Raw genomic sequence first — 25,697 nt, forward strand, 5'->3', positions numbered from 1 at the left:
CACCAAAAGGGACAATCGGTAGAAAAATGGATGGATGGAATAAATAAGATTAAAATAAATATAGCCCGAATGCAGCTGAGATAGGCTCCAGCACACCCCCGCGACCCCGAAAGGGACAAGCGGTATAAAATGGATGGATGTAATAAATCAAATTTAAATAAATATAGGCCGAATGCAGCTGAGATAGGCTCCAGCACACCCCCGCGACCCCGAAAAGGACAAGCGGTATAAAATGGATGTATGGATGGATAGCCCGAATGCAGCTGAGATAGACTCCAGCACCCCAGTGACCCCCGAAAGGGACAATCGGTAGAAAAATGGATGGATGGAATAAATCAAATTAAAATAAATATAGCCCGAATGCTAACGACCCTGAAAGGGACAAGCGGTAGAAAATGGATAAGAAATATAAGGCAGTGAGAAAGAGAGTCATTTCTTTTATTTCCCTTGTGTCGGGTATTTTCCTGGTAGCTGCAGTTCTCCTCCTCCCCGCTAGATGGCGTCACTTCCAGCTCGCCTTCAGTGCTTCGGTGCAGTTTCGTGTGCAAGCAAACATCCGAGCTTGCTAGCGAGCGAGAGAAGATCATCGAGTTTGTTTGTCTTTTATTTGGCTATCCTCGCCTTTTGTTCTGCTCTCCACTCCTCGGCGAAGTGAAAGCTGTCTCTGAAAGGAGGCGAGTATCTGCGTGTGGCAAGTGTAGCGGTGGAATAAGGAGGTTTTTAGGGGTGGGGGGGAGGGTTTAGCTGGCTAGCTGGCGCAGGCAAGCCAAGCGGGGCTAGGCAGCAGTCAGACGGCCAGGGAGAGCCGGGACCACCGCGGGGAACAACCGCCGCTAGCGCCACAGGGAGTCGGGGCCCGAGAGGGAGCCTGCCAGGCCCCCTCGGCTTGATGCGCCCTGCCTCACTCCGAGATGGGGGAGACCAAGATCATTTACCACCTGGACGAGCAGGAGACTCCCTATCTGGTCAAAGTGTCCGTGCCGGCGGACAAAGTCACTTTGGCGGACTTCAAAAATGTCCTGAAGAAGCCCAATTACAAGTTCTTCTTCAAGTCTATGGACGACGACTTCGGGTAACTGTCGGCATGTTTTTTTTTTTCTAGAACATTCTGTCATTGTTGTTTAACGTGTAAGCGCTGCTTGGTGCGGGGGGAGGAAGGGGTGGGGGGGGGGTTGAGCCAGCTGGCTTGTCATCACTTCACCTGGCTAGCTTGCTAGCATTAGCATTAGCATTCACCTGGCTAGCTTGCTAGCATTAGCATTCACCAGGCTGACCGCTTTCTAGCCTTAGCATTAGCATTTGCATTAACTTGGCTGACCACTTGCTAGCATTTGCATTAGCATTATCATTTGCATTTGCATTCACTTGGCTGACCGCTTGCTAGCATTAGCATTTTCATTAGCATTTGCATTCACTTGGCTGACCACTTGCTAGCATTAGCATCTGCATTAGCATTAGCATTAGCATTTGCATTTGCATTCACTTGGCTGACCACTTGCTAGCATTAGCATTAGCATTCATCTTTCTGACCGCTTGCTAGCATTAGCATTTTCATTAGCATTTGCATTCACTTGGCTGACCACTTGCTAGCATTAGCATTAGCAGTCACCTGGCTGACCACTTGCTAGCATTAGCATTTGCATTCACCTGGCTGACCACTTGCTAGCATTAGCATTTGCATTAGCATATACATTAGCATTTGCATTAGCATTTGCATTAACTTGGCTGACCACTTGCTAGCATTAGCATTTGCATTAGCATCTGCATTAGCATTAGCATTAGCATTTGCATTTGCATTCACTTGGCTGCCCACTTGCTAGCATTAGCATTAGCATTCACCTGGCTGACCGCTTGCTAGCATTAGCATTTTCATTAGCATTTGCATTCACTTGGCTGACCACTTGCTAGCATTAGCATTAGCAGTCACCTGGCTGACCACTTGCTAGCATTAGCATTGCATTAGCATATACATTAGCATTTGCATTAGCATTTGCATTAACTTGGCTGACCACTTGCTAGCATCTGCATTAGCATCTGCATTAGCATTAGCATTAGCATTTGCATTTGCATTCACTTGGCTGGCCACTTGCTAGCATTAGCATTAGCATTCATCTTTCTGACCGCTTGCTAGCATTAGCATTTTCATTAGCATTTGCATTCACTTGGCTGACCACTTGCTAGCATTAGCATTAGCAGTCACCTGGCTGACCACTTGCTAGCATTAGCATTTGCATTCACCTGGCTGACCACTTGCTAGCATTAGCATTTGCATTAGCATTTGCATTAGCATATACATTAGCATTTGCATTAGCATTTGCATTAACTTGGCTGACCACTTGCTAGCATTAGCATTTGCATTAGCATCTGCATTAGCATTAGCATTGGCATTTGCATTTGCATTCACTTGGCTGACCACTTGCTAGCATTAGCATTAGCATTCACCTGGCTGACCGCTTGCTAGCATTAGCATTTTCATTAGCATTTGCATTCACTTGGCTGACCACTTGCTAGCATTAGCATTAGCAGTCACCTGGCTGACCACTTGCTAGCATTAGCATTGCATTAGCATATACATTAGCATTTGCATTAGCATTTGCATTAACTTGGCTGACCACTTGCTAGCATTAGCATCTGCATTAGCATCTGCATTAGCATTAGCATTTGCATTTGCATTCACTTGGCTGGCCACTTGCTAGCATTAGCATTAGCATTCATCTGGCTGACCGCTTGCTAGCATTAGCATTTTCATTAGCATTTGCATTCACTTGGCTGACCACTTGCTAGCATTAGCATTAGCAGTCACCTGGCTGACCACTTGCTAGCATTAGCATTTGCATTTACCTGGCTGACCGCTTGCTAGCCTTAGCATTAATCTGGCTGACCGCTTGTTAGCCTTAGCATTAGCATTCGCCTGACTGCTTGCGAGCATTAGCATTCACCTGGCTGACCACTTGTTAGCATTAGCATTAACCTGGCTGACTGCTTGCGAGCCTTAGCATTAGCATTCACCTGGCTGACCGCTGGCTAGCATTAGCATCAGCATTCACTTGGCTGACCGCTTGCTAGCATTCGCATTAGCATTCACCTGGCTGACTTGCTTGCTAGCTTTAGCATTAGCATTAACCTGGCTGACCGCTTGCTAGTCTTAGCATTAGCATTAATCTGGCTGACCGCTTGTTAGCCTTAGCATTAGTATTAGCATTCACCGGGCTGACCGCTTGCTAGCATTAGCATTCACCGGGCTGACCGCTTGCTAGCATTAGCATTCACCTGGCTGACCACTTGCTAGCTTTAGCATTAGCATTAAGCTGGCTGACTGCTTGCTAGCATTAGCATTAATCTGGCTGACCGCTTGCTAGCCTTAGCATTAGCATTAGCATTCACCGGGCTGACCGCTTGCTAGCCCTACAATTAGCATTCACCTGGCTGACCGCTTGCTAGCATTAGCATTAGCATTCACCGGGCTGACCGCTCGCTAGCATTAGCCTCCCTTTGTTAGCTGCTGGAGTCTCCATACCGTTTGTTTACATTGCTTGTGTGGCTCGCTCACACCCGTCGTTGCTGGCCTGGCCCTCGGCAGATGTATCCTCCTTTTTTGGCGTTAGCATGACAACTCCCATAATAATCAGATGGAGGCACGTCACCTCTGTTAGCGGCAAGCCAACATGCTAACGTCAAAGTAGCAAGAAACACGTCAATAATGAATCAAACTAAACATGTTCTAGACCAGGGGTCGGCAACCCGTGGCTCCTTGATCACTTTGATGCGGCTCAGCTACATACTTGCTGACCCTCCCGATTTTTCCGGGAGACTTCCGAATTTCCGTGCCTCTCCCGAAAATCTCCCGGGGCAACAATATTGAGGGCGTGCCGTGATGGCAGTGCCTTTAGCGTCCGATTTTACACTATCTGCGTGCCGGCCCAGTCGCATGTTGTATGCGGGCTCTGCCCTACACACGTAAGTGAATGCACGCATACTTAGCCAACAGCCATACAGGTCACACTGAAGGTGGCCCGTATAAAACAACTTTAACACTGTTACAAATATGCGCCACACTGTGAACTCACACCAAACAAGAATGACAAACACATTTCGGGAGAACATCCGCACCGTAACACAACATAAACACGACAGAACAAATACCCAGAATCCCTTGCAGCACTAACTCTTCCGGGTTGTATGCATGCATGTGTGATGCATCATGTTGTATGCATGCATGTGTGATGCATCATGTTGTATGCATGCATGTTCCAAATAGAGTCAAACGTCAGAGGAGTAGTTAGAGCTAGTTTGTCCAGCAGGCCCCTGCTGTTGTTGTCTATTAGTCCTAGGAATGCGGAGTTGGACTCAGGAATGTAGCATTCATCACTCTGGCAGATTTATGAGAATGTCCCTTTGGGGACGTGTGATGTTCCTGCAGGCAGTGCCTCCCGAAAAGTAAAGTGGTTCTATTTTAAAAACTTGACCCAGGTTTTTCTCCAGTTGCTTTTTTGATCAAACTCCAACAAGGGTGGTGCACATTAGCAAGTGGGACCGACATGGTTTGTAAGCACTGGTATTCCTAATGGAGGGCAGGGCTGTTCACCTGGGGTCCCAGTAATTCAAGTAAAAAAAACTCTGGAAACAAACATTTTTGTTGTATAGAGCAGTGTTTTTCAACCACCGTGCCGCAGCACACTAGTGTACCGTGAGATACAGTCTGGTGTGCCGTGGGAGAATATGAAATTTCACCTACCGTATTTTCCGCACTATTAGCCGCACCTAAAAACCACAAATTTACTCAAAAGCTGACAGTGCGGCTTATAACCCGGTGCGCTTTATATATGGATTAATATTAAGATTCATTTTCATAAAGTTTCGGTCTCGCAACTACGGTAAACAGCCGCCATCTTTTTTCCCCGTAGAAGAGGAAGTGCTTCTTCTTCTACGCCAAGGTAAGCACCCGCCCCCATAGAACAGGAAGCGCTTCTTCTTCTACTGTAAGCAACCACCCGCCCCCATAGAAGAAGAAGAAGCGCGCGGATATTACGTTTCATTTCCTTTGTGTGTTTACATCTGTAAAGACCACAAAATGGCTCCTACTAAGCGACAGGTTTCCGGTTCATGAAAAGACGCAATCTCTCCATCCGCACACGGACTACTATTTCACAGCAACTGCCTAAAGACTTTCAAGAAAAGCTGGCTACTTTCCGTGCATATTGTAAAAACAAGATAGCTGAAAAAAAGATCCGGCCAGAGAACATTATCAACATGGACGAGGTTCCACTGACTTTTGATATTCCTGTGAACCGCACTGTGGACACAACGGGAGCACGTACGGTGAATATTCGCACCACAGGGAATGAGAAGTCATCCTTCACTGTGGTTCTAGCTTGCCATGCTAATGGCCAGAAACTTCCACCCATGGTGATATTCAAAAGGAAGACCTTGCCAAAAGAGACCTTTCCAGCCGGCGTCATCATAAAAGCTAACTCGAAGGGATGGATGGATGAAGAAAAGATGAGCGAGTGGTTAAGGGAAGTTTACGCGAAGAGGCCGGGTGGCTTTTTTCACGCAGCTCCGCCCATGTTGATATACGACTCCATGCGCGCCCACATCACGCTGGTTTTTAATATACCGTATTTTCCGCACTATAAGGCGCACCGGATTATTAGCCGCACCTTCAATGAATTACATATTTCATAACTTTGTCCACCAATAAGCCGCCCCGGATTATAAGCCGCGCCTACGCTGCGCTAAAGTGAATGTCAAAAAAACAGTCAGATAGTTCAGTCAAACTTTAATAATATATTGAAAACCAGCGTTCTAACAACTCTGTCCCAAAATGTACGCAAATGTGCAATCACAAACAGTAAAATTCAAAATGGTGTAGAGCAATAAATAGCAACATAATGTTGCTCGAACGTTAATGTCACAACACACAAAATAAACATAGCGCTCACCTTCTGAAGTTATTCTTCATTCGTAAATCCTTCGAATTCTTCGTCTTCGGTGTCCGAATTGAAAAGTTGCGCAAGCGTGGTATCTAAAATGGCCGGTTCCGTCTCGTCGAAGTCATCGGAGTCAGTGTCGCTGTTGTTCTGTGAATCCTGCCTTCCGGAAAGCTCGGACCACAGTTGTGACCGAAATATCTGCCCAGGCATTTACGATCCACTGGCAAATGTTGGCGTATGTCGTCCGGCGCTGTCTGCCCGTCTTAGTGAAGGTGTGTTCGCCTTCGGAGCTGTGTGAAAAAAGCCACCCGGCCTCTTCGCGTAAACTTCCCTTAACCACTCGCTCATCTTTTCTTCATCCATCCATCCCTTCGAGTTAGCTTTTATGATGACGCCGGCTGGAAAGGTCTCTTTTGGCAAGGTCTTCCTTTTGAATATCACCATGGGTGGAAGTTTCTGGCCATTAGCATGGCAAGCTAGAACCACAGTGAAGGATGACTTCTCATTCCCTGTGGTGCGAATATTCACCGTACGTGCTCCCGTTCCACAGTGCGGTTCACAGGAATATCAGTTGCTGTGAAATAGTAATCCGTGTGCGGATGGAGAGATTGCGTCTTTTTATGAACCGGATCCTTGTCGCTTAGTAGGAGCCATTTTGTGGTCTTTACAGATGTAAACAGGAAATGAAACGTACGGTGATATCCGCGCGTTTTTTCTTCTTCTTCCGGGGGCGGGTAGTTGCTTACAGTAGAAGAAGAAGCGCTTCCTGTTCTATGGGGGCGGGTGCTTACCTTGGCGGTTGCTTGCGTAGAAGAAGAAGCGCTTCCTGTTCTACCGGGAAAAAAGATGGCGGCTGTTTACCGAAGTTGCGAGATCGAAACTTTATGAAAATGAATCGTAATAAAGCGCACCGGGTTATAAGGCGCACTGTCAGCTTTTGAGAAAATGTGTGGTTTTTAGGTGCGCCTTATAGTGCGGAAAATACGGTATTATTAAAGTTTGACTGACCTATCTGACTGTTTTTTTTGACATTCCTTTAGCGCAGTTAGATGCGGCTTACAACACGGGGCGGCTTATAGGTGGACAAAGTTTTGAAATATGCCGTTCATTGAAGGAGCGGCTTATAACCCAGGGCGCCTTATGGTGCGGAAAATACGGTAATTGCGTTACAAATATTTTTTGCAAACCAGTAATTATAATCCGCAAATGTGCCGTTGTTGAGTGTCGGTGCTGTCTGGAGATCGGCAGAGTAACCGTGTAATACTCTTCCATATCAGTAGGTGGCACAGGTAGCTAATTGCTTTGTAGATGTCGGGAACATGGTTTGTCGTGATCACAATATGCAGACGACAGCGTGTGGCGGCGAGCATGTAAAAATGTATCTAACGCTTAAACAAAAAATAAACAAAAGGCAAGTGGTGCTAAGAAAAGACATTGAAGCTTAGGAGTGGCTATGCAAAACTATGCTAAAACTGAACTGGCTGCAAAGTAAAGAAAAACAAAATGCTGGACGACAGCAAAGACTTACACTATTACATACCTGCCAACTACTCCGGTTTTCCCGTAATTAGTACGGTTTTCATCAACCTATTCCGGGTTACGGTTGCAGTGATAAAAAATACGGTTTTTCATTAATTAAATTTTTTTTTTTTTTTTTAAGTTTTATTCACGAAATCGCGTAGCAACAATGACAATCGACACTGCTTCCCATAACTTCCTATCGAGCCATTCCCAATGCCATGCGCGAGGCTATTTATAGCACCGCTGCCAAGCACGAGGCACCTGTTGCCATTGTTTCCAAACGAGCGAACGATCATGGAATCAGCCGGAGAAAAATCGCAAACGAGTCTTAAACCGAAAAGAAAACTGCAGTCATTCCGTGAAGAATATTCAAAAGCCTATCCGGGAATAATTATCCGTTCCAAAAAGGGTGAAAACTACGCGAATTGCACCTTGTGCAGACAAGATTTTTCGATCGGACACGGAGGAATTAGCGATGTAAAAGACCACGTTGGGACAAAAAAACACAAGTCTAATGCTGTTGCCGTTGGATTTTAGCCACAAAAAGGTAATGACACCAATGTTATCTATTGGAATTGTTTAGTACTGTTATACTGTTAAAAGTGTTTATACTATTTATGCTTTCAAGTCCAAGTTGAAGAAATCTTGTTAAATGTTGACAGCATAACTACCAAAATACAGAAGTATGTCCTTAATATTTTTGCAGTGCTATTTCTGCTGAAAAGTTAAAATGATTACATTAGAGATGTGATGTGCCACTTTTCAAGTGTCTGATGGCTTATATTAATTTTCATTAATTTTTCATATTTTGAATTCTTTTGAAAGGCTTACCAAAAAACTACATTTGAATTGTAATTCCATGCTATTGACAGGACTATTAATTTTAATGAAGTTAGCTTACCATGTTTACAGTATGATAATTGTGATAGAAATGTGAATTTTAGGCACAGAATATTTTTTACAATTGAACAAGGCAGTAGATTATACAAGCTTGGACAGAAAGTTAATAATGACACCAATTGTTTTTTTAATGGAATTGTTTAGTACTGTTTTACCATTTGTTTACTGTAAAAAGTGTTTATACTGTTTATACTTTCAATTAACAAATTGAAGTCTTGTGAAAGGTTGACAGGATAACTGGCATTAACTGTCAAAATAATTTCAAACTATTGAAGTTAGCTTACAGAATAAACATGCCAATCAACCCATATGATTTTTGCTGTAATATTTTTGTTTTGAAAAGTCACTGTGACTGATAGAAAAGTGATGGTTTTAGCAACATTTTAACCTGTCTGAATGCTAATAATCATTTTGCGTGGGGGGGGGGGGGGGGGGGCGAAGCTGAACCCCCCACCAGAACTTTGTCCTGGACCTACCGGGGCCTGCGGCCCCTGGACCCTGGCTACTAGGTTTTTCTGATTTCCAAAGTTGGCAGGTATGCTATTATGTTAGATCCACTATGGACTGGACTGTCACTATTATGTTAGATCCACTATGGACTGGACTCTCACACTATTATGTTAGATCCACTATGGACTGAACTCTCACTATTATGTTAGATCCACTATGGACTGGACTCTCACTATTATGTTAGATCCACTATGGACTGAACTCTCACTATTATGTTAGATCCACTATGGACTGGACTCTCGCTATTATGTTAGATCTACTATGGACTGGACTCTCACTATTATGTTAGATCCACTATGGACTGGACTCTCACACTATTATGTTAGATCCACTACGGACTGGACTCTCACACTATTATGTTAGATCCACTACGGACTGGACTTTCACAGTATTATGTTAGATCCACTATGGATTGGACTCTCACACTATTATGTTAGATCCACTATGGACTGGGCTCTCACTATTATGTTTGATCCACTACGGACTGAACTCTCACAATATTATGTTAGATCCATTATGGACTGGACTCTCACTATTATGTTAGATCCACTATGGACTGGACTCTCACTATTAGGTTAGATCCACTATGGACTGGACTCTCACTATTATGTTAGATCCACTATGGACTGGACTCTCACTGTTATGTTAGATCCACTATGGACTGGACTCTCACTATTATGTTAGATCCACTATGGACTGGACTCTCACTATTATGTTAGATCCACTATGGACTGGACTCTCGCTATTATGTTAGATCTACTATGGACTGGACTCTCACTATTATGTTAGATCCACTATGGACTGGACTCTCACACTATTATGTTAGATTCACTACGGACTGGACTCTCACACTATTATGTTAGATCCACTACGGACTGGACTTTCACAATATTATGTTAGATCCACTATGGACTGGACTCTCACTATTATGTTAGATCCACTATGGACTGGACTCTCACACTATTATGTTAGATCTACTATGGACTGCACTCTCACTATTATGTTAGATCCACTATGGACTGGACTCTCACACTATTATGTTAGATCCACTACGGACTGGACTCTCACACTATTATGTTAGATCCACTACGGACTGGACTTTCACAGTATTATGTTAGATCCACTATGGATTGGACTCTCACACTATTATGTTAGATCCACTATGGACTGGGCTCTCACTATTATGTTTGATCCACTATGGACTGGACTCTCACAATTTTATGTTAGATCCATTATGGACTGGACTCTCACTATTATGTTAGATCCACTATGGACTGGACTCTCACACTATTATGTTAGATCCACTATGGACTGGACTCTCACTATTAGGTTAGATCCACTATGGACTGGACTCTCACTATTATGTTAGATCCACTATGGACTGGACTCTCACTGTTATGTTAGATCCACTATGGACTGGACTCTCACTATTATGTTAGATCCACTATGGACTGGACTCTCACTATTATGTTAGATCTACTATGGACTGGACTCTCACTATGTTAGATCCACTATGGACTGGACTTTCACAATATTATGTTAGATCCACTATGGACTGGACTCTCACACTATTATGTTAGATCCACTATGGACTGGACTCTCACTATTATGTTTGATCCACTATGGACTGGACTCTCACTATTATGTTTGATCCACTATGGACTGGACTCTCACTATTATGTTAGATCCACTATGGACTGGACTGTCACACTATTATGTTAGATCCACTATGGACTGGACTCTCACTATTATGTTAGATCCACTATGGACTGGACTCTCACTATTATGTTAGATCCACTATGGACTGGACTCTCGCTATTATGTTAGATCTACTATGGACTGGACTCTCACTATTATGTTAGATCCACTATGGACTGGACTCTCACACTATTATGTTAGATTCACTACGGACTGGACTCTCACACTATTATGTTAGATCCACTACGGACTGGACTTTCACAATATTATGTTAGATCCACTATGGACTGGACTCTCACTATTATGTTAGATCCACTATGGACTGGACTCTCACACTATTATGTTAGATCTACTATGGACTGCACTCTCACTATTATGTTAGATCCACTATGGACTGGACTCTCACACTATTATGTTAGATCCACTACGGACTGGACTCTCACACTATTATGTTAGATCCACTACGGACTGGACTTTCACAGTATTATGTTAGATCCACTATGGATTGGACTCTCACACTATTATGTTAGATCCACTATGGACTGGGCTCTCACTATTATGTTTGATCCACTATGGACTGGACTCTCACAATTTTATGTTAGATCCATTATGGACTGGACTCTCACTATTATGTTAGATCCACTATGGACTGGACTCTCACACTATTATGTTAGATCCACTATGGACTGGACTCTCACTATTAGGTTAGATCCACTATGGACTGGACTCTCACTATTATGTTAGATCCACTATGGACTGGACTCTCACTGTTATGTTAGATCCACTATGGACTGGACTCTCACTATTATGTTAGATCCACTATGGACTGGACTCTCACTATTATGTTAGATCTACTATGGACTGGACTCTCACTATGTTAGATCCACTATGGACTGGACTTTCACAATATTATGTTAGATCCACTATGGACTGGACTCTCACACTATTATGTTAGATCCACTATGGACTGGACTCTCACTATTATGTTTGATCCACTATGGACTGGACTCTCACTATTATGTTTGATCCACTATGGACTGGACTCTCACTATTATGTTAGATCCACTATGGACTGGACTCTCACACTATTATGTTAGATCCACTATGGACTGGACTCTCACTATTATGTTAGATCCACTATGGACTGGACTCTCACTGTTATGTTGGATCCACTATGGACTGGACTCTCACTATTATGTTAGATCCACTATGGACTGGACTCTCACTATTATGTTAGATCTACTATGGACTGGACTCTCACTATGTTAGATCCACTATGGACTGGACTTTCACAATATTATGTTAGATCCACTATGGACTGGACTCTCACACTATTATGTTAGATCCACTATGGACTGGACTCTCACTATTATGTTTGATCCACTATGGACTGGACTCTCACTATTATGTTTGATCCACTATGGACTGGACTCTCACTATTATGTTAGATCCACTATGGACTGGACTCTCACACTATTATGTTAGATCCACTATGGACTGGACTCTCACTATTATGTTTGATCCACTATGGACTGGACTTTCACAATATTATGTTAGATCCACTATGGATTGGACTCTCACACTATTATGTTAGATCCACTATGGACTGGACTCTCACTGTTATGTTTGATCCACTATGGACTGGACTCTCACTATTATGTTAGATCCACTATGGACTGGACTCTCACACTATTATGTTAGATCCAATATGGACTGGACTGTCACACTACTATGTTAGATCCACTATGGACTGGACTCTCACTATTATGTTAGATCCACTATGGACTGGACTCTCACTGTTATGTTAGATCCACTATGGACTGGACTCTCACTATTATGTTAGATCCACTATGGACTGGACTCTCACTATTATGTTAGATCTACTATGGACTGGACTCTCACTATGTTAGATCCACTATGGACTGGACTCTCACAATATTATGTTAGATCCACTATGGACTGGACTCTCACACTATTATGTTAGATCCACTATGGACTGGACTCTCACTATTATGTTAGATCCACTATGGACTGGACTCTCACGATTGGACTCTCACACTATTATGTTAGATCCACTATGGACTGGACTCTCACTATTATGTTTGATCCACTATGGACTGGACTCTCACTATTATGTTTGATCCACTATGGACTGGACTCTCACTATTATGTTAGATCCACTATGGACTGGACTCTCACACTATTATGTTAGATCCACTATGGACTGGACTCTCACTATTATGTTTGATCCACTATGGACTGGACTTTCACAATATTATGTTAGATCCACTATGGATTGGACTCTCACACTATTATGTTAGATCCACTATGGACTGGACTCTCACTATTATGTTTGATCCACTATGGACTGGACTCTCACTATTATGTTAGATCCACTATGGACTGGACTCTCACACTATTATGTTAGATCCAATATGGACTGGACTCTCACTATTATGTTAGATCCACTATGGACTGGACTCTCACACTATTATGTTAGATCCACTATGGACTGGACTCTCACTATTATGTTTGATCTACTATGGACCGGACTTTCACAATATTATGTTAGATCCACTATGGATTGGACTCTCACACTATTATGTTCGATCCACTATGGACTGGACTCTCACTATTATGTTTGATCCACTATGGACTGGACTCTCACTATTATGTTAGATCCACTATGGACTGGACTCTCACACTATTATGTTAGATCCAATATGGACTGGACTGTCACTATTATGTTAGATCCACTATGGACTGGACTCTCACTATTATGTTAGATCCACTATGGACTGGACTCTCACTATTATGTTAGATCCACTATGGACTGGACTCTCGCTATTATGTTAGATCTACTATGGACTGGACTCTCACTATTGTGTTAGATCCACTATGGACTGGACTCTCACACTATTATGTTAGATCCACTACGGACTGGACTCTCACACTATTATGTTAGATCCACTATGGACTGGACTCTCACACTATTATGTTAGATCCACTATGGACTGGACTCTCACTATTATGTTAGATCCACTATGGACTGGACTCTCACTATTATGTTAGATCCACTATGGACTGGACTCTCACTATTATGTTAGATCCACTATGGACTGGGCTCTCACTATTATGTTTGATCCACTATGGACTGGACTCTCACAATATTATGTTAGATCCATTATGGACTGGACGCTCACGATTATGTTAGATCCACTATGGACTGGACTCTCACACTATTATGTTAGATCCACTATGGACTGGACTCTCACTATTATGTTAGATCCACTATGGACTGGACTGTCACACTATTATGTTAGATCCACTATGGACTGGACTCTCACTATTATGTTAGATCCACTATGGACTGGACTCTCACTATTATGTTAGATCCACTATGGACTGGACTCTCACTATTATGTTAGAGCAACTATGGACTGGACTCTCACTATTATGTTAGATCCACTATGGACTGGACTTTCACAATATTATGTTAGATCCACTACGGACTGGACTCTCACAATATTATGTTAGATCCACTATGGATTGGACTCTCACACTATTATGTTAGATCCACTATGGACTGGACTCTCACTATTATGTTTGATCCACTATGGACTGGACTCTCACTATTATGTTTGATCCACTATGGACTGGACTCTCACTATTATGTTAGATCCACTATGGACTGGACTCTCACACTATTATGTTAGATCCAATATGGACTGGACTCTCACTATTATGTTAGATCCACTATGGACTGGACTCTCACACTATTATGTTAGATCCACTATGGACTGGACTCTCACTATTATGTTTGATCTACTATGGACCGGACTTTCACAATATTATGTTAGATCCACTATGGATTGGACTCTCACACTATTATGTTCGATCCACTATGGACTGGACTCTCACTATTATGTTTGATCCACTATGGACTGGACTCTCACTATTATGTTAGATCCACTATGGACTGGACTCTCACACTATTATGTTAGATCCAATATGGACTGGACTGTCACTATTATGTTAGATCCACTATGGACTGGACTCTCACTATTATGTTAGATCCACTATGGACTGGACTCTCACTATTATGTTAGATCCACTATGGACTGGACTCTCGCTATTATGTTAGATCTACTATGGACTGGACTCTCACTATTGTGTTAGATCCACTATGGACTGGACTCTCACACTATTATGTTAGATCCACTACGGACTGGACTCTCACACTATTATGTTAGATCCACTATGGACTGGACTCTCACACCATTATGTTAGATCCACTATGGACTGGACTCTCACTATTATGTTAGATCCACTATGGACTGGACTCTCACTATTATGTTAGATCCACTATGGACTGGACTCTCACTATTATGTTAGATCCACTATGGACTGGGCTCTCACTATTATGTTTGATCCACTATGGACTGGACTCTCACAATATTATGTTAGATCCATTATGGACTGGACGCTCACGATTATGTTAGATCCACTATGGACTGGACTCTCACACTATTATGTTAGATCCACTATGGACTGGACTCTCACTATTATGTTAGATCCACTATGGACTGGACTGTCACACTATTATGTTAGATCCACTATGGACTGGACTCTCACTATTATGTTAGATCCACTATGGACTGGACTCTCACTATTATGTTAGATCCACTATGGACTGGACTCTCACTATTATGTTAGAGCAACTATGGACTGGACTCTCACTATTATGTTAGATCCACTATGGACTGGACTGTCACACTATTATGTTAGATCCACTATGGACTGGACTCTCACTATTATGTTAGATCCACTATGGACTGGACTCTCACTATTATGTTAGATCCACTATGGACTGGACTCTCACTATTATGTTAGATCCACTATGGACTGGACTCTCACTATTATGTTAGATCCACTATGGACTGGACTCTCACACTATTATGTTAGATCCGCTACGGACTGGACTTTCACAATATTATGTTAGATCCACAATGGATTGGACTCTCACACTATTATGTTAGATCCACTATGGACTGGACTCTCACTATTATGTTAGATCCACTATGGACTGGACTCTCACAATATTATGTTAGATCCATTATGGACTGCACTCTCACACTATTATGTTAGATCCACTATGGACTGGACTCTCACTATTATGTTAGATCCACTATGGACTGGACTCTCACACTATTATGTTAGATCCACTATGGACTGGACTCTCACAATATTATGTTAGATCCACTATGGATTGGACTCTCACTATTATGTTAGATCCACTATGGACTGGACTGAAAAAAAATGTGCTTTGGCTCCGAAAAGGTTGGGAAAAACACTGGTATAGAGGAACTTGGACCTGGCAGGTCCGTGCGTTGACATTTTAAACTTGCTAGCAAACATAGAACACCAGGGTCCAAACTTGTGATTAGTGCCCCATACAGGGTCACCAAAAAATATTTGATTCTCAGCTGTAGTCTGTATGGGCCGCAGTGGTACTCACTGGTGGCAATAATGACAATCTCAAAGAAACAGAAGAAGTATGAAGCTATGGTCATAGAGAAGAAGTCTGAAGCTATGGTCATAGAGAAGAAGTCTGAAGCCATGGTCATAGAAAAGAAGTCTGAAGCTATGGTCATAGAGAAGAAGTCTGAAGCTATGGTCATAGAGAAGAAGTCTGAAGCCATGGTCATAGAGAAGAAGTCTGAAGCTATAGTCATAGAGAAGAAGTCTGAAGCTATGGTCATAGAGAAGAAGTCTGAAGCTATGGTCATTGAGAAGAAGTCTGAAGCTGTGGTCATAGAGAAGAAGTCTGAAGCTGTGGTCATAGAGAAGAAGTCTGAAGCTATGGTCACATAGAAGAAGTCTGAAGCTATGGTCATAGAGAATAAGTCTGAAGCTGTGGTCATAGAGAAGAAGTCTGAAGCTGTGGTCATAGAGAAGAAGTCTGAAGCTGTGGTCATAGAGAAGAAGTCTGAAGCTATGGTCATAGAGAAGAAGTCTGAAGCTATGGTCATAGAGAAGAAGTCTGAAGTTATGGTCATAGAGAAGAAGTCTGAAGCTATGGTCATAGAGAAGAAGTCTGCAGCTATGGTCATAGAGAAGAAGTCTGCAGCTATGGTCATAGAGAAGACGTCTACAGCTATGGTCTTAGAGAAGAAGTCTGAAGCTATGGTCATAGAGAAGAAGTCTGCAGCTATGGTCATAGAGAAGAAGTCTGAAGCTGTGGTCATAGAGAAGAAGTCTGCAGCTATGGTCATAGAGAAGTTTAAGTGCAACAATTATGACTTAAGTCAGATCTGGGCAAATTAAGGCCCAGGGGTCGCACGAGGCTCGTTAAGCTTTTCAATCTGGCCCGTCGGACATTCCCAAATTTTTTTAGATGTTTAAGATGTAAAGTGTAGCTGCCATTATGATGTGCAGTGATGTTCTCTAATGACCGTAAGTCTTCAACTATACTAAGTCTTTCAATGGTTGGAATCTGTGCTTTTGCATGATATACTAGTTACTATGGTCATGTAATTAGTTACTATTAGGGATGTCCGATAATATCGGACTGCCGATAAATGCTTTAAAATATAATATCGGAAAATATCGGTATCGGTTTCAAAATTATCGGTGTCGGTTTCAAAAAGTAAAATGTATGACTTTTTAAAACGCCGCTGTGTACACGGACGTAGGGAGAAGTACAGAGCGCCAATAAACCTTAAAGGCACTGCCTTTCCGCGCCGGCCCAATCACATAATATCTACGGCTTTACACACACATAAGTGATACTAGCATACTAGGTCAACAGCCATAACGGTCACACTGAGGGTGGCCGTATAAACAACTTTAACACTGTTACAAATATGCGCCACACTGTGAACCCACACCAAACAAGAATGACAAACACATTTCGGGAGAACATCCACACCGTAACACAACATAAACACAACAGAACAAATACCCAGAACCCCTTGCAGCACTAACTCTTCCGGTACGCTACAATATACACCCGCCGCTACCACCCCACCTCAACCCCGCACTAATAATGCACTTTGTGACTTCAATAATAAATATGGCAGTGCCATGTTGGCATTTTTTTCCATAACTTGAGTTGATTTATTTTGGAAAACCTTGTTACATTGTTTAATGCATCCAGCGGGGCATCACAACAAAATTAGGCATAATAATGTGTTCATTCCACCACTGTATGTATCGGTATCGCTTGATATCGGAATCGGTAATTAAGAGTTGGACAATATCGGAATATCGGCAAAAAAGCCATTATCGGACATCTCTAGTTATCAGATTTTATGGGCGCTATTGGGTACTGTAAGGGTACTTTTATTTACGTTTATTTAATATTTAGAATGCATTAAAATGTCTCTCATAATGATTGTCAATGAAAAAAAGTGCAGTTCCCCTTTTAAAAGGGAACATTATCACAATTTCAGAAGGGTTAAAACCATTAAAAATCAGTTCCCAGTGGCTTATTTTATTTTTCGAAGTTTTTTTCAAAATTTTACCCATCACGCAATATCCCTAAAAAAAGCTTCAAAGTGCCTGATTTTAACCATCGATATATACACCCGTCCATTTTCCTGTGACGTCACACAGTGATGCCGATACAAACAAACATGGCGGATAGAACAGCAAATTATAGCGACATTAGCACTTTTAGTATGAATACTGTACATAAATCATGAAAAAGTCTCTGGCTCAACAAGATGTGTGCTCTCTGTAGAGCGCAGACCTCTGCCAAGGCCAAACTACAATGCCAGATGGGGGTTGATAGCGCCCGCCTAGTGTAATACGACACATAAGTTTACAGAGCAGGCAAGTATGCGGAAGTTAACTTGGTAATCAATCAATCAAATCACCGTCAACACCAACAAACCGCGTTTATGCTGGTTACAAACAGTGCATCGTCTAAAGCTGAGCACAATCCAGCCTTCCATTTCTTCACTTACAATACAATTTTACCTAAAACGGTTAAGCATTTCCTGAAACATGACGTGATCATTTGTATTAGTTTGTTTTAAAAATATAACAATAAACAGACTAATGGTAACCACAATAAAACGCTCAGCGGTTAGTATTACTGTTTTAAGATTTGAATGATCAAAAAACCGTGATTAATCACTGTAATTTGATTAACTCGTGGACAGACTGGCGCTATCTTGCTAGCTTAAATGCTAACATAAGGCGAGCTACTTTTTAAATGACAAAGTCCAGGTGATCTACTAAAAATACACATTGCATTGATTGGAATCAGACAAGATTCACAGTAGTGCTGACAACTTCCACATTTTCGATTTTACATTGTGGAGGAGAAAACAAGTCCTCCTTTCAGTCCAATACCACATTGAAGTGGTTGGTTTTGGCATCTTGTTTGTCTAGCTTCCCTACTCCTTTTTATACACTTTACAAGAAATACATTGACGGGAAACTCTGTGGCTTGCTAGTTTGTTTGCGCTATCTTTCGGAGACTCTTATTTTGTTAGTGCAGGCAGGATGGTGCAGCTCTTTTGTTGTGAAGACAGGAACTGTGCGGTCAGTCATCATAGTGATGCCGATACAAACAAACATGGCGGATAGAACAGCAAATTATAGCGACATTAGCTCTGATTCAGACTCGGATTTCAGCGGCTTAAGCGATTCAACAGATTACGCGTGTATTGAAACGGATGGTTGTAGTGTGGAGGCAGGTAGCGAAAACGAAATTGAAGAAGAAACTGAAGCTATTGAGCCATATCGGTTTGAACCGTATGCAAGCGAAACCGACGAAAACGACACGGGAGAAAGCGAGGACGAATTGGTCGATCGCCTTCTAACCAACGATTGGTATGTGTTTGTTTGGCATTAAAGGAAACTAACAACTATGAACTAGGTTTACAGCATATGAAATACATTTGGCAACAACATGCACTTTGAGAGTGCACACAGCCCAGTTTTCATCAATTAATATATTCTGTAGACATACCCTCATCCGCTCTCTTTTCCTGGGGGTCTGGCGGCAGATTTCTTTGACTTTATGGTTGGAAATGCATCTGCTTTGAGTGTCGCAGGATATCCACACATTCTTGCCATCTCTGTCGTAGCATAGCTTTCGTGGGTAAAGTGTGCGGAACAAACGTCCAATTTCTTGCCACTTTGGCATCTTTGGGCCACTGGTGCAACTTGAATCCGCCCCTGTTCGTGTTGTTACACCCTCCGACAACACACCGACGAGGCATGATGTCTCCAAGGTACGGGAAACAGTCGGAAAAACGGAAAATAACAGAACTGATTTGACTCGGTGTTTGAGAAAATGGCGGATTGCTTCACGTTGTGACGTCATCGCTCCGACAGCGAATAATAGAAAGGCGTTTAATTCGCCAAAATTCACCCATTTAGAGTTTGGAAATCGGTTAAAAAAATATATGGTCTTTTTTCTGCAACATCAAGGTATATATTGACTAGGGATGTCTCGATCCAGGTTTTTGCACTTCCGATCCGATACCGATATTGTTTTTGCACTTCCGATCCGATACCGATATTGACCGATACCGATACTGACCGATACTAGCCTATCCGAGCATGTATTAAAGTTTAAAGTTATTTAGCCTACTTAGTTGTCAGAATCATGTTGAAAAGGGTTTTAGTACTCTTGATAACAACTAGCCAGCTGAATTAGGGGAGTTTGAATAATACACAATGGTTGGTAACAAGAAACTGACCTGTTTATTCAAGGATAAACACAAAATAGACAAAATTATACATGACAAACAGAAATGGCATCATTGAACTAGGGCTGGGCGATATGGCCTTTTTTTAATATTGCGATATTTTAAGGCCATATTGCGATACACGATATACATCTCGATATTTTGCCTTAGCCTTGAATGAACACTTGATGCATATAATCACAGCAGTATGATGATTCTATGTGTTTTGATTGATTGATTGAGACTTTTATTAGTAGGTTGCACAGTGAAGTACATATTCCGTACAATTGACCACTAAATGGTAACACCCCAATAAGTTTTTCAACTTGTTTAAGTCGAAGCCACTTAAATTGATTCATGATACAGATATATACTATCAGATATATACTATCATCATAATACAGTCATCACACAAGATAATCACATTGAATTATTTACATTATTTATAATCCAGGGTGTGGAGGGGGGCGCCGGATGTAAGTGTCAAAAAGACAGCCAAAAGAGTTTGATATGAGAATAAATCTAAAGTTGGTTGATGTGGAAATTTTTGCCATTTTGATGGTGTGGAGTCTGGACGTGTGGCACCGAATGGAGATAAGCGTCTCGACAGACGTCACAATATTTGAACAATGATGACGAAAACTGTTGTCTCTGTCGTGTCCGTGTGTCGAAAATTGTTATGCGCTTATTTTTTATTTGATTTTGTGCGTGGCATAGATTTGCCGTGCGCAGAGGACGCTTGAGCAGGCGCGCACCTTAGCGGCTGCGCTAGCATCACAGCTAACGTTAGCCATGCCGCTACCTCGCTCTCTGCTGGGAGAGGACGTATACGTATGTGACGTATGACGTGACAGTATGTGACGTATGTCTTGACAGTATGTGACGTGTGTAAGAAGGTCTGCTCGCTGTCTGTGAGAGGGAGACACAGGAAAGAGTGAGAAGAGCCTGTCGTGTAATACCAGCAGCTAAAAGCAACTGCGTGAGAATTGTGGATGTGTTGAAGGTGTGCTGGAAAATGCGGAACGGAAATTACGGAGCAGCAGAAAAGTGGAATGTATTATTTAAATCGGTGCGTTGGAAAACACGGACCGGAGTTTTTTTTAAAACTGGATCTGGATCGGCATTTTCCCATGCCTTGCCGATACGCAATTTTTGGCAAATATCGGCAGCCGATCCGATCCAAATATCGGATCGGGACATCCCTAATATTGACGCTTACATAGGTCTGGTGATAATGTTCCCCTTTAAGGTCCTCTTTTTCATTATTTGGGCTATTCAACTGGTGGCCTGCGATTTCAGTTACAGAAACTTGTGAGAGACTCACTTTTTTGCAGCAGATTCTTAAAAACACTGGAGCGCTGTCATAGCGATGATCTTTGACCAGCATTTTTGCAGATGGTCCTTAAAAACAACCTAGCGCTCCTGAACCCTGACCAAACAGACCCACATCAAAAGTCTACTAAGGACGCCGGTTCACTGGAAATATACAAAATAGGACCAATTATAAGAAGTCCAGCCCCGTCAGCATTATCTTTCTGAAAATGTTGTCGTGGAAGATAAAAGGATACTCTGTAAATACACCTGCGAGCCAAGCGGTGTCACAATAAGAAATGGCGACCAGCCAGGCAGGAAAGTTCTCAAAACATCGCCGATTCATCCCAGCAGTCCTGCCAGATTGCAGCTGTCTGACACCATTTCATGCCAGATTTGCCCTCATTTCTCTATGTAAGAGCACATTTGATCTCTTAATCCAATACAGATGCTGTCGCAATCATACAAGCAAAAGCCAGGAATGAAATTGTTCTGGTTGGACGATACAAGGCAGCAACCGTCCAACTTTGCTGGCATTGTGTAGCGAGTGCACTATTAAATCAGGTTGTCCCATTTGTCAGTGTCTGTCGTGGTTGCCTGTCTCTAAATGCAGCCTCAGGTTTTATTACCCTGAGAGTGCTTTTGTCTTGGTCAAGGTTGACTGAAACCCTGCTTTTGTTCACTTTACAGGGTGGTAAAAGAGGAAATATCGGACGACAACGCCAAGCTGCCCTGCTTTAATGGACGTGTGGTGTCATGGGTGAGTCCAAATACTTAAGAGTTCATTTTCTGGTTGCCTATTCACGGTGGAATCTAACGTTGCACTTTTAGTATGAATACTGTACATAAATCATGAAAAAGTCTCCAGCTCAGCAAGATGTGTGCTCTCTGTAGAGCGCAGACCTCTGCCAAGGCCAAACTACAATGCCAGATGGGGGTTGATAGCGCCCGCCTAGTGTAATACGACACATAAGTTAACAGAGCAGGCAAGTATGCGGAAGTTAACTTGGTAAAAGTTACACAAATCACCGTCAACACCAACAAACCGCGTTTATGCTGGGTACAAACAGTGCATCGTCTAAAGCTGAGCACAATCCAGCCTTCCATTTCTTCACTTACAATACATTTTTACCTATGGAACTTATAACGGTTTCCTGAAACATGACATGATTGTTTGTATTACAAACCCCGTTTCCATATGAGTTGGGAAATTGTGTTAGATGTAAATATAAACGGAATACAATGATTTGCAAATCCTTTTCAACCCATATTCAATTGAATGCACTACAATGAGAAGATATTTGATATTCAAACTCATAAACTTTATTTTTTTTTGCAAATAATAATTAGAATTTCATGGCTGCAACACGTGCCAAAGTAATTGGGAAAGGGCATGTTCACCACTGTGTTACATGGCCTTTCCTTTTAACAACACTCAGTAAACGTTTGGGAACTGAGGAGACACATTTTTGAAGCTTCTCAGGTGGAATTCTTTCCCATTCTTGCTTGATGTACAGCTTAAGTTATTCAACAGTCCGGGGGTCTCCGTTGTGCTATTTTAGGCTTCATAATGCGCCACACATTTTCAATGGGAGACAGGTCTGGACTACAGGCAGGCCAGTCTAGTACCCGCACTCTTTTACTATGAAGCCACGTTGATGTAACACGTGGCTTGGCATTGTCTTGCTGAAATAAGCAGGGGCGTCCATGGTAACGTTGCTTGGATGGCAACATATGTTGCTCCAAAACCTGTATGTACCTTTCAGCATTAATGGTGCCTTCACAGATGTGTAAGTTACCCATGTCTTGGGCACTAATACACCCCCATACCATCACAGATGCAGGCTTTTCAACTTTGCGCCTATAACAATCCGGATGGTTCTTTTCCTCTTTGGTCCGGAGGACACGACGTCCACAGTTTCCAAAAACAATTTGAAATGTGGACTCGTCAGACCACAGAACACTTTTCCACTTTGTATCAGTCCATCTTAGATGAGCTCAGGCCCAGCGAAGCCGACGGCATTTCTGGGTGTTGTTGATAAACGGTTTTCGCCTTGCATAGGAGAGTTTTAACTTGCACTTACAGATGTAGCGACCAACTGTAGTTACTGACAGTGGGTTTCTGAAGTGTTCCTGAGCCCATGTGGTGATATCCTTTGCACACTGATGTCGCTTGTTGATGCAGTACAGCCTGAGGGATCGAAGGTCACGGGCTTAGCTGCTTACGTGCAGGGAATTCTCCAGATTCTCTGAACCCTTTGATGATATTACGGACCGTAGATGGTGAAATCCCTAAATTCCTTGCAATAGCTAGTTGAGAAAGGGTTTTCTTAAAAAAAAAAAAAAGTACTCCCATGTAATCGCAAATTATGCTAACTTAAATATTGTCTAATTATGCAAAAATGTATTATTGAACATTCAAACCAAGAAAAATAAATACTAATAATAATGATTTCCAAGCAAGTTATCCATCAAATTGTGCAATGTAAAAGTCGCAATAGATTTCATGGTAAAATTGTGAAATTTACTGTGGTTTTTAGAGCATTTTTCTCTAAATTGAAAAAAAAAAAAACATTCCTTTTTTTAATGTAATAAACTGTGGTGTCGTTTTGGCATTTACAGTAAAACAGGGAAAAATCCACAGTTGTTGATTTGCAGTAAAAAAAATATTTAAAAAATGGCAGTTCAGGTGCCAAAATTTTACTGTAAAATTGCTTTTTTTTAATTTACGGTAAAAAAAATTGTAATATTACAGTAAAATTCTGGCAACTGAATTAAAAACAGCAGCACTGTTTTTCCATTTAATTTTGAGGTGAAATTAAGGCAACTTACCATATTTTTTTGACATTTTAGTTTAAAAAAAAATCTACTAATAAAATGCATTAAAAAATGGTGTAATAATAGTATTCACTGTTAGATGCGGCCCTCTGGGGCCAAACATAACTGCGATGTGGCCCTCAGTGAAAACGACACCTCTGCTGTAGATGATGCTAACTGCGTTGGTCTCCACTGCAACTCCTTAAAGACAGAATTTGTCTCAACCAAAACTGCTGTACAACTGTCCTCCAAATCTGGAGCCCCACTTAAGCAAGTTGATGATTTTAAGTACCTCGGTTGCTAGGTCATGGATTCTGGTAATGACTTCCGTACCAGGAAAGCCCAAGTCTGGAAAGCATGTAATAAAATGGACAGCATATGGCACTCCAACCTGCCCAATTCACTTAAGATAGACCTCTTCAAGTCTACCATCCAACCCATCCTCATGTACGGCTCCGAGACCTGAACCCTCAATGTGCGCCTTCACAAACGCCTTGACGGTTGCTATACCAACCTGCTTCGAAGGGTTCAAGGCTTGTCGGGGCTGTCTCCCATCCCACTTTGGACCAAATATACAGCAACCTACCTCGAGCAAGCACCCGTTTGAGCCAACGTTGCGCACAGTTTGCTGGTCACTGCTTCCGTGCCAAGACAGAGCTGATCTCACAGCTCATCCTTTGGAAACAATCTACCAAGGGTCGCCTCACCTACCCTGAAGTAATCGCACGGGACACTGGGATCCTTGTTTTCAGAGCTGGGCTCTGCAATGGGTGACCCCGACTGCTGGCGGAGGGTTGTGCAAGGTCTCTCGGCTACGGCCGCACCTTTTTTTTTTTTTAAATTTAGCCTTTATTTAACCAGGTAAAATCCCATTGAGATCAAAGATCTCTTTTCCAAGGCAGACCTGGCCAAGTGGGCAGTAGCAAGGTTACATTAAAAACAGTAAACAACACATAAAACATCAAATTTACAACATTAAAACTTGCTCACATAACACGGGCATACAGACAAGGTAGACTGCAGTCCTTTCACAGAAGCTTTAAACTCATTTACTTCAAGGGTTTGAAGTTGAAGATTCGATTGTAGGTTATTCTAAGCCTTCGGTGCTTTCTTGCCCAGTTCAGTTCTTACTTTGGGGACGACAAATTGTAGAACATTCATTGAACGAAGATTGTGACTTCCTTGTTTCTTTGTTAAAAGACAAGACGGATAAGATGGAGTGATACCCAGAATGGTTTTGTAGGTGAACACATACCAATGATTGAGGCGTAGAGCGCATAAAGACGTCCAGTTAACCATT

The 25,697-nt window shown here is 42.1% G+C and overlaps 1 protein-coding gene across 1 annotated transcript in view; it reads left to right on the forward strand.

Moving 5' to 3' along the window:
* The first annotated feature begins 487 nt into the window (after positions 1 to 487).
* LOC133589444 (segment polarity protein dishevelled homolog DVL-3-like) overlaps positions 488 to 25,697 on the forward strand; it is a 79,599-nt gene continuing 54,389 nt past the window's right edge. The window contains exons 1-2 of the mRNA XM_061941913.2: positions 488 to 1,072; positions 22,271 to 22,340. Of these exons, the coding sequence (XP_061797897.1) occupies positions 912 to 1,072; positions 22,271 to 22,340 (231 nt within the window). The 5' untranslated portion in view covers positions 488 to 911. The remainder of the gene's footprint in view (positions 1,073 to 22,270; positions 22,341 to 25,697) is intronic.

The sequence above is a fragment of the Nerophis lumbriciformis genome, linkage group LG03, assembly GCF_033978685.3.
Source record: "Nerophis lumbriciformis linkage group LG03, RoL_Nlum_v2.1, whole genome shotgun sequence".
Classification (NCBI taxonomy): Eukaryota; Metazoa; Chordata; class Actinopteri; order Syngnathiformes; family Syngnathidae; genus Nerophis; species Nerophis lumbriciformis.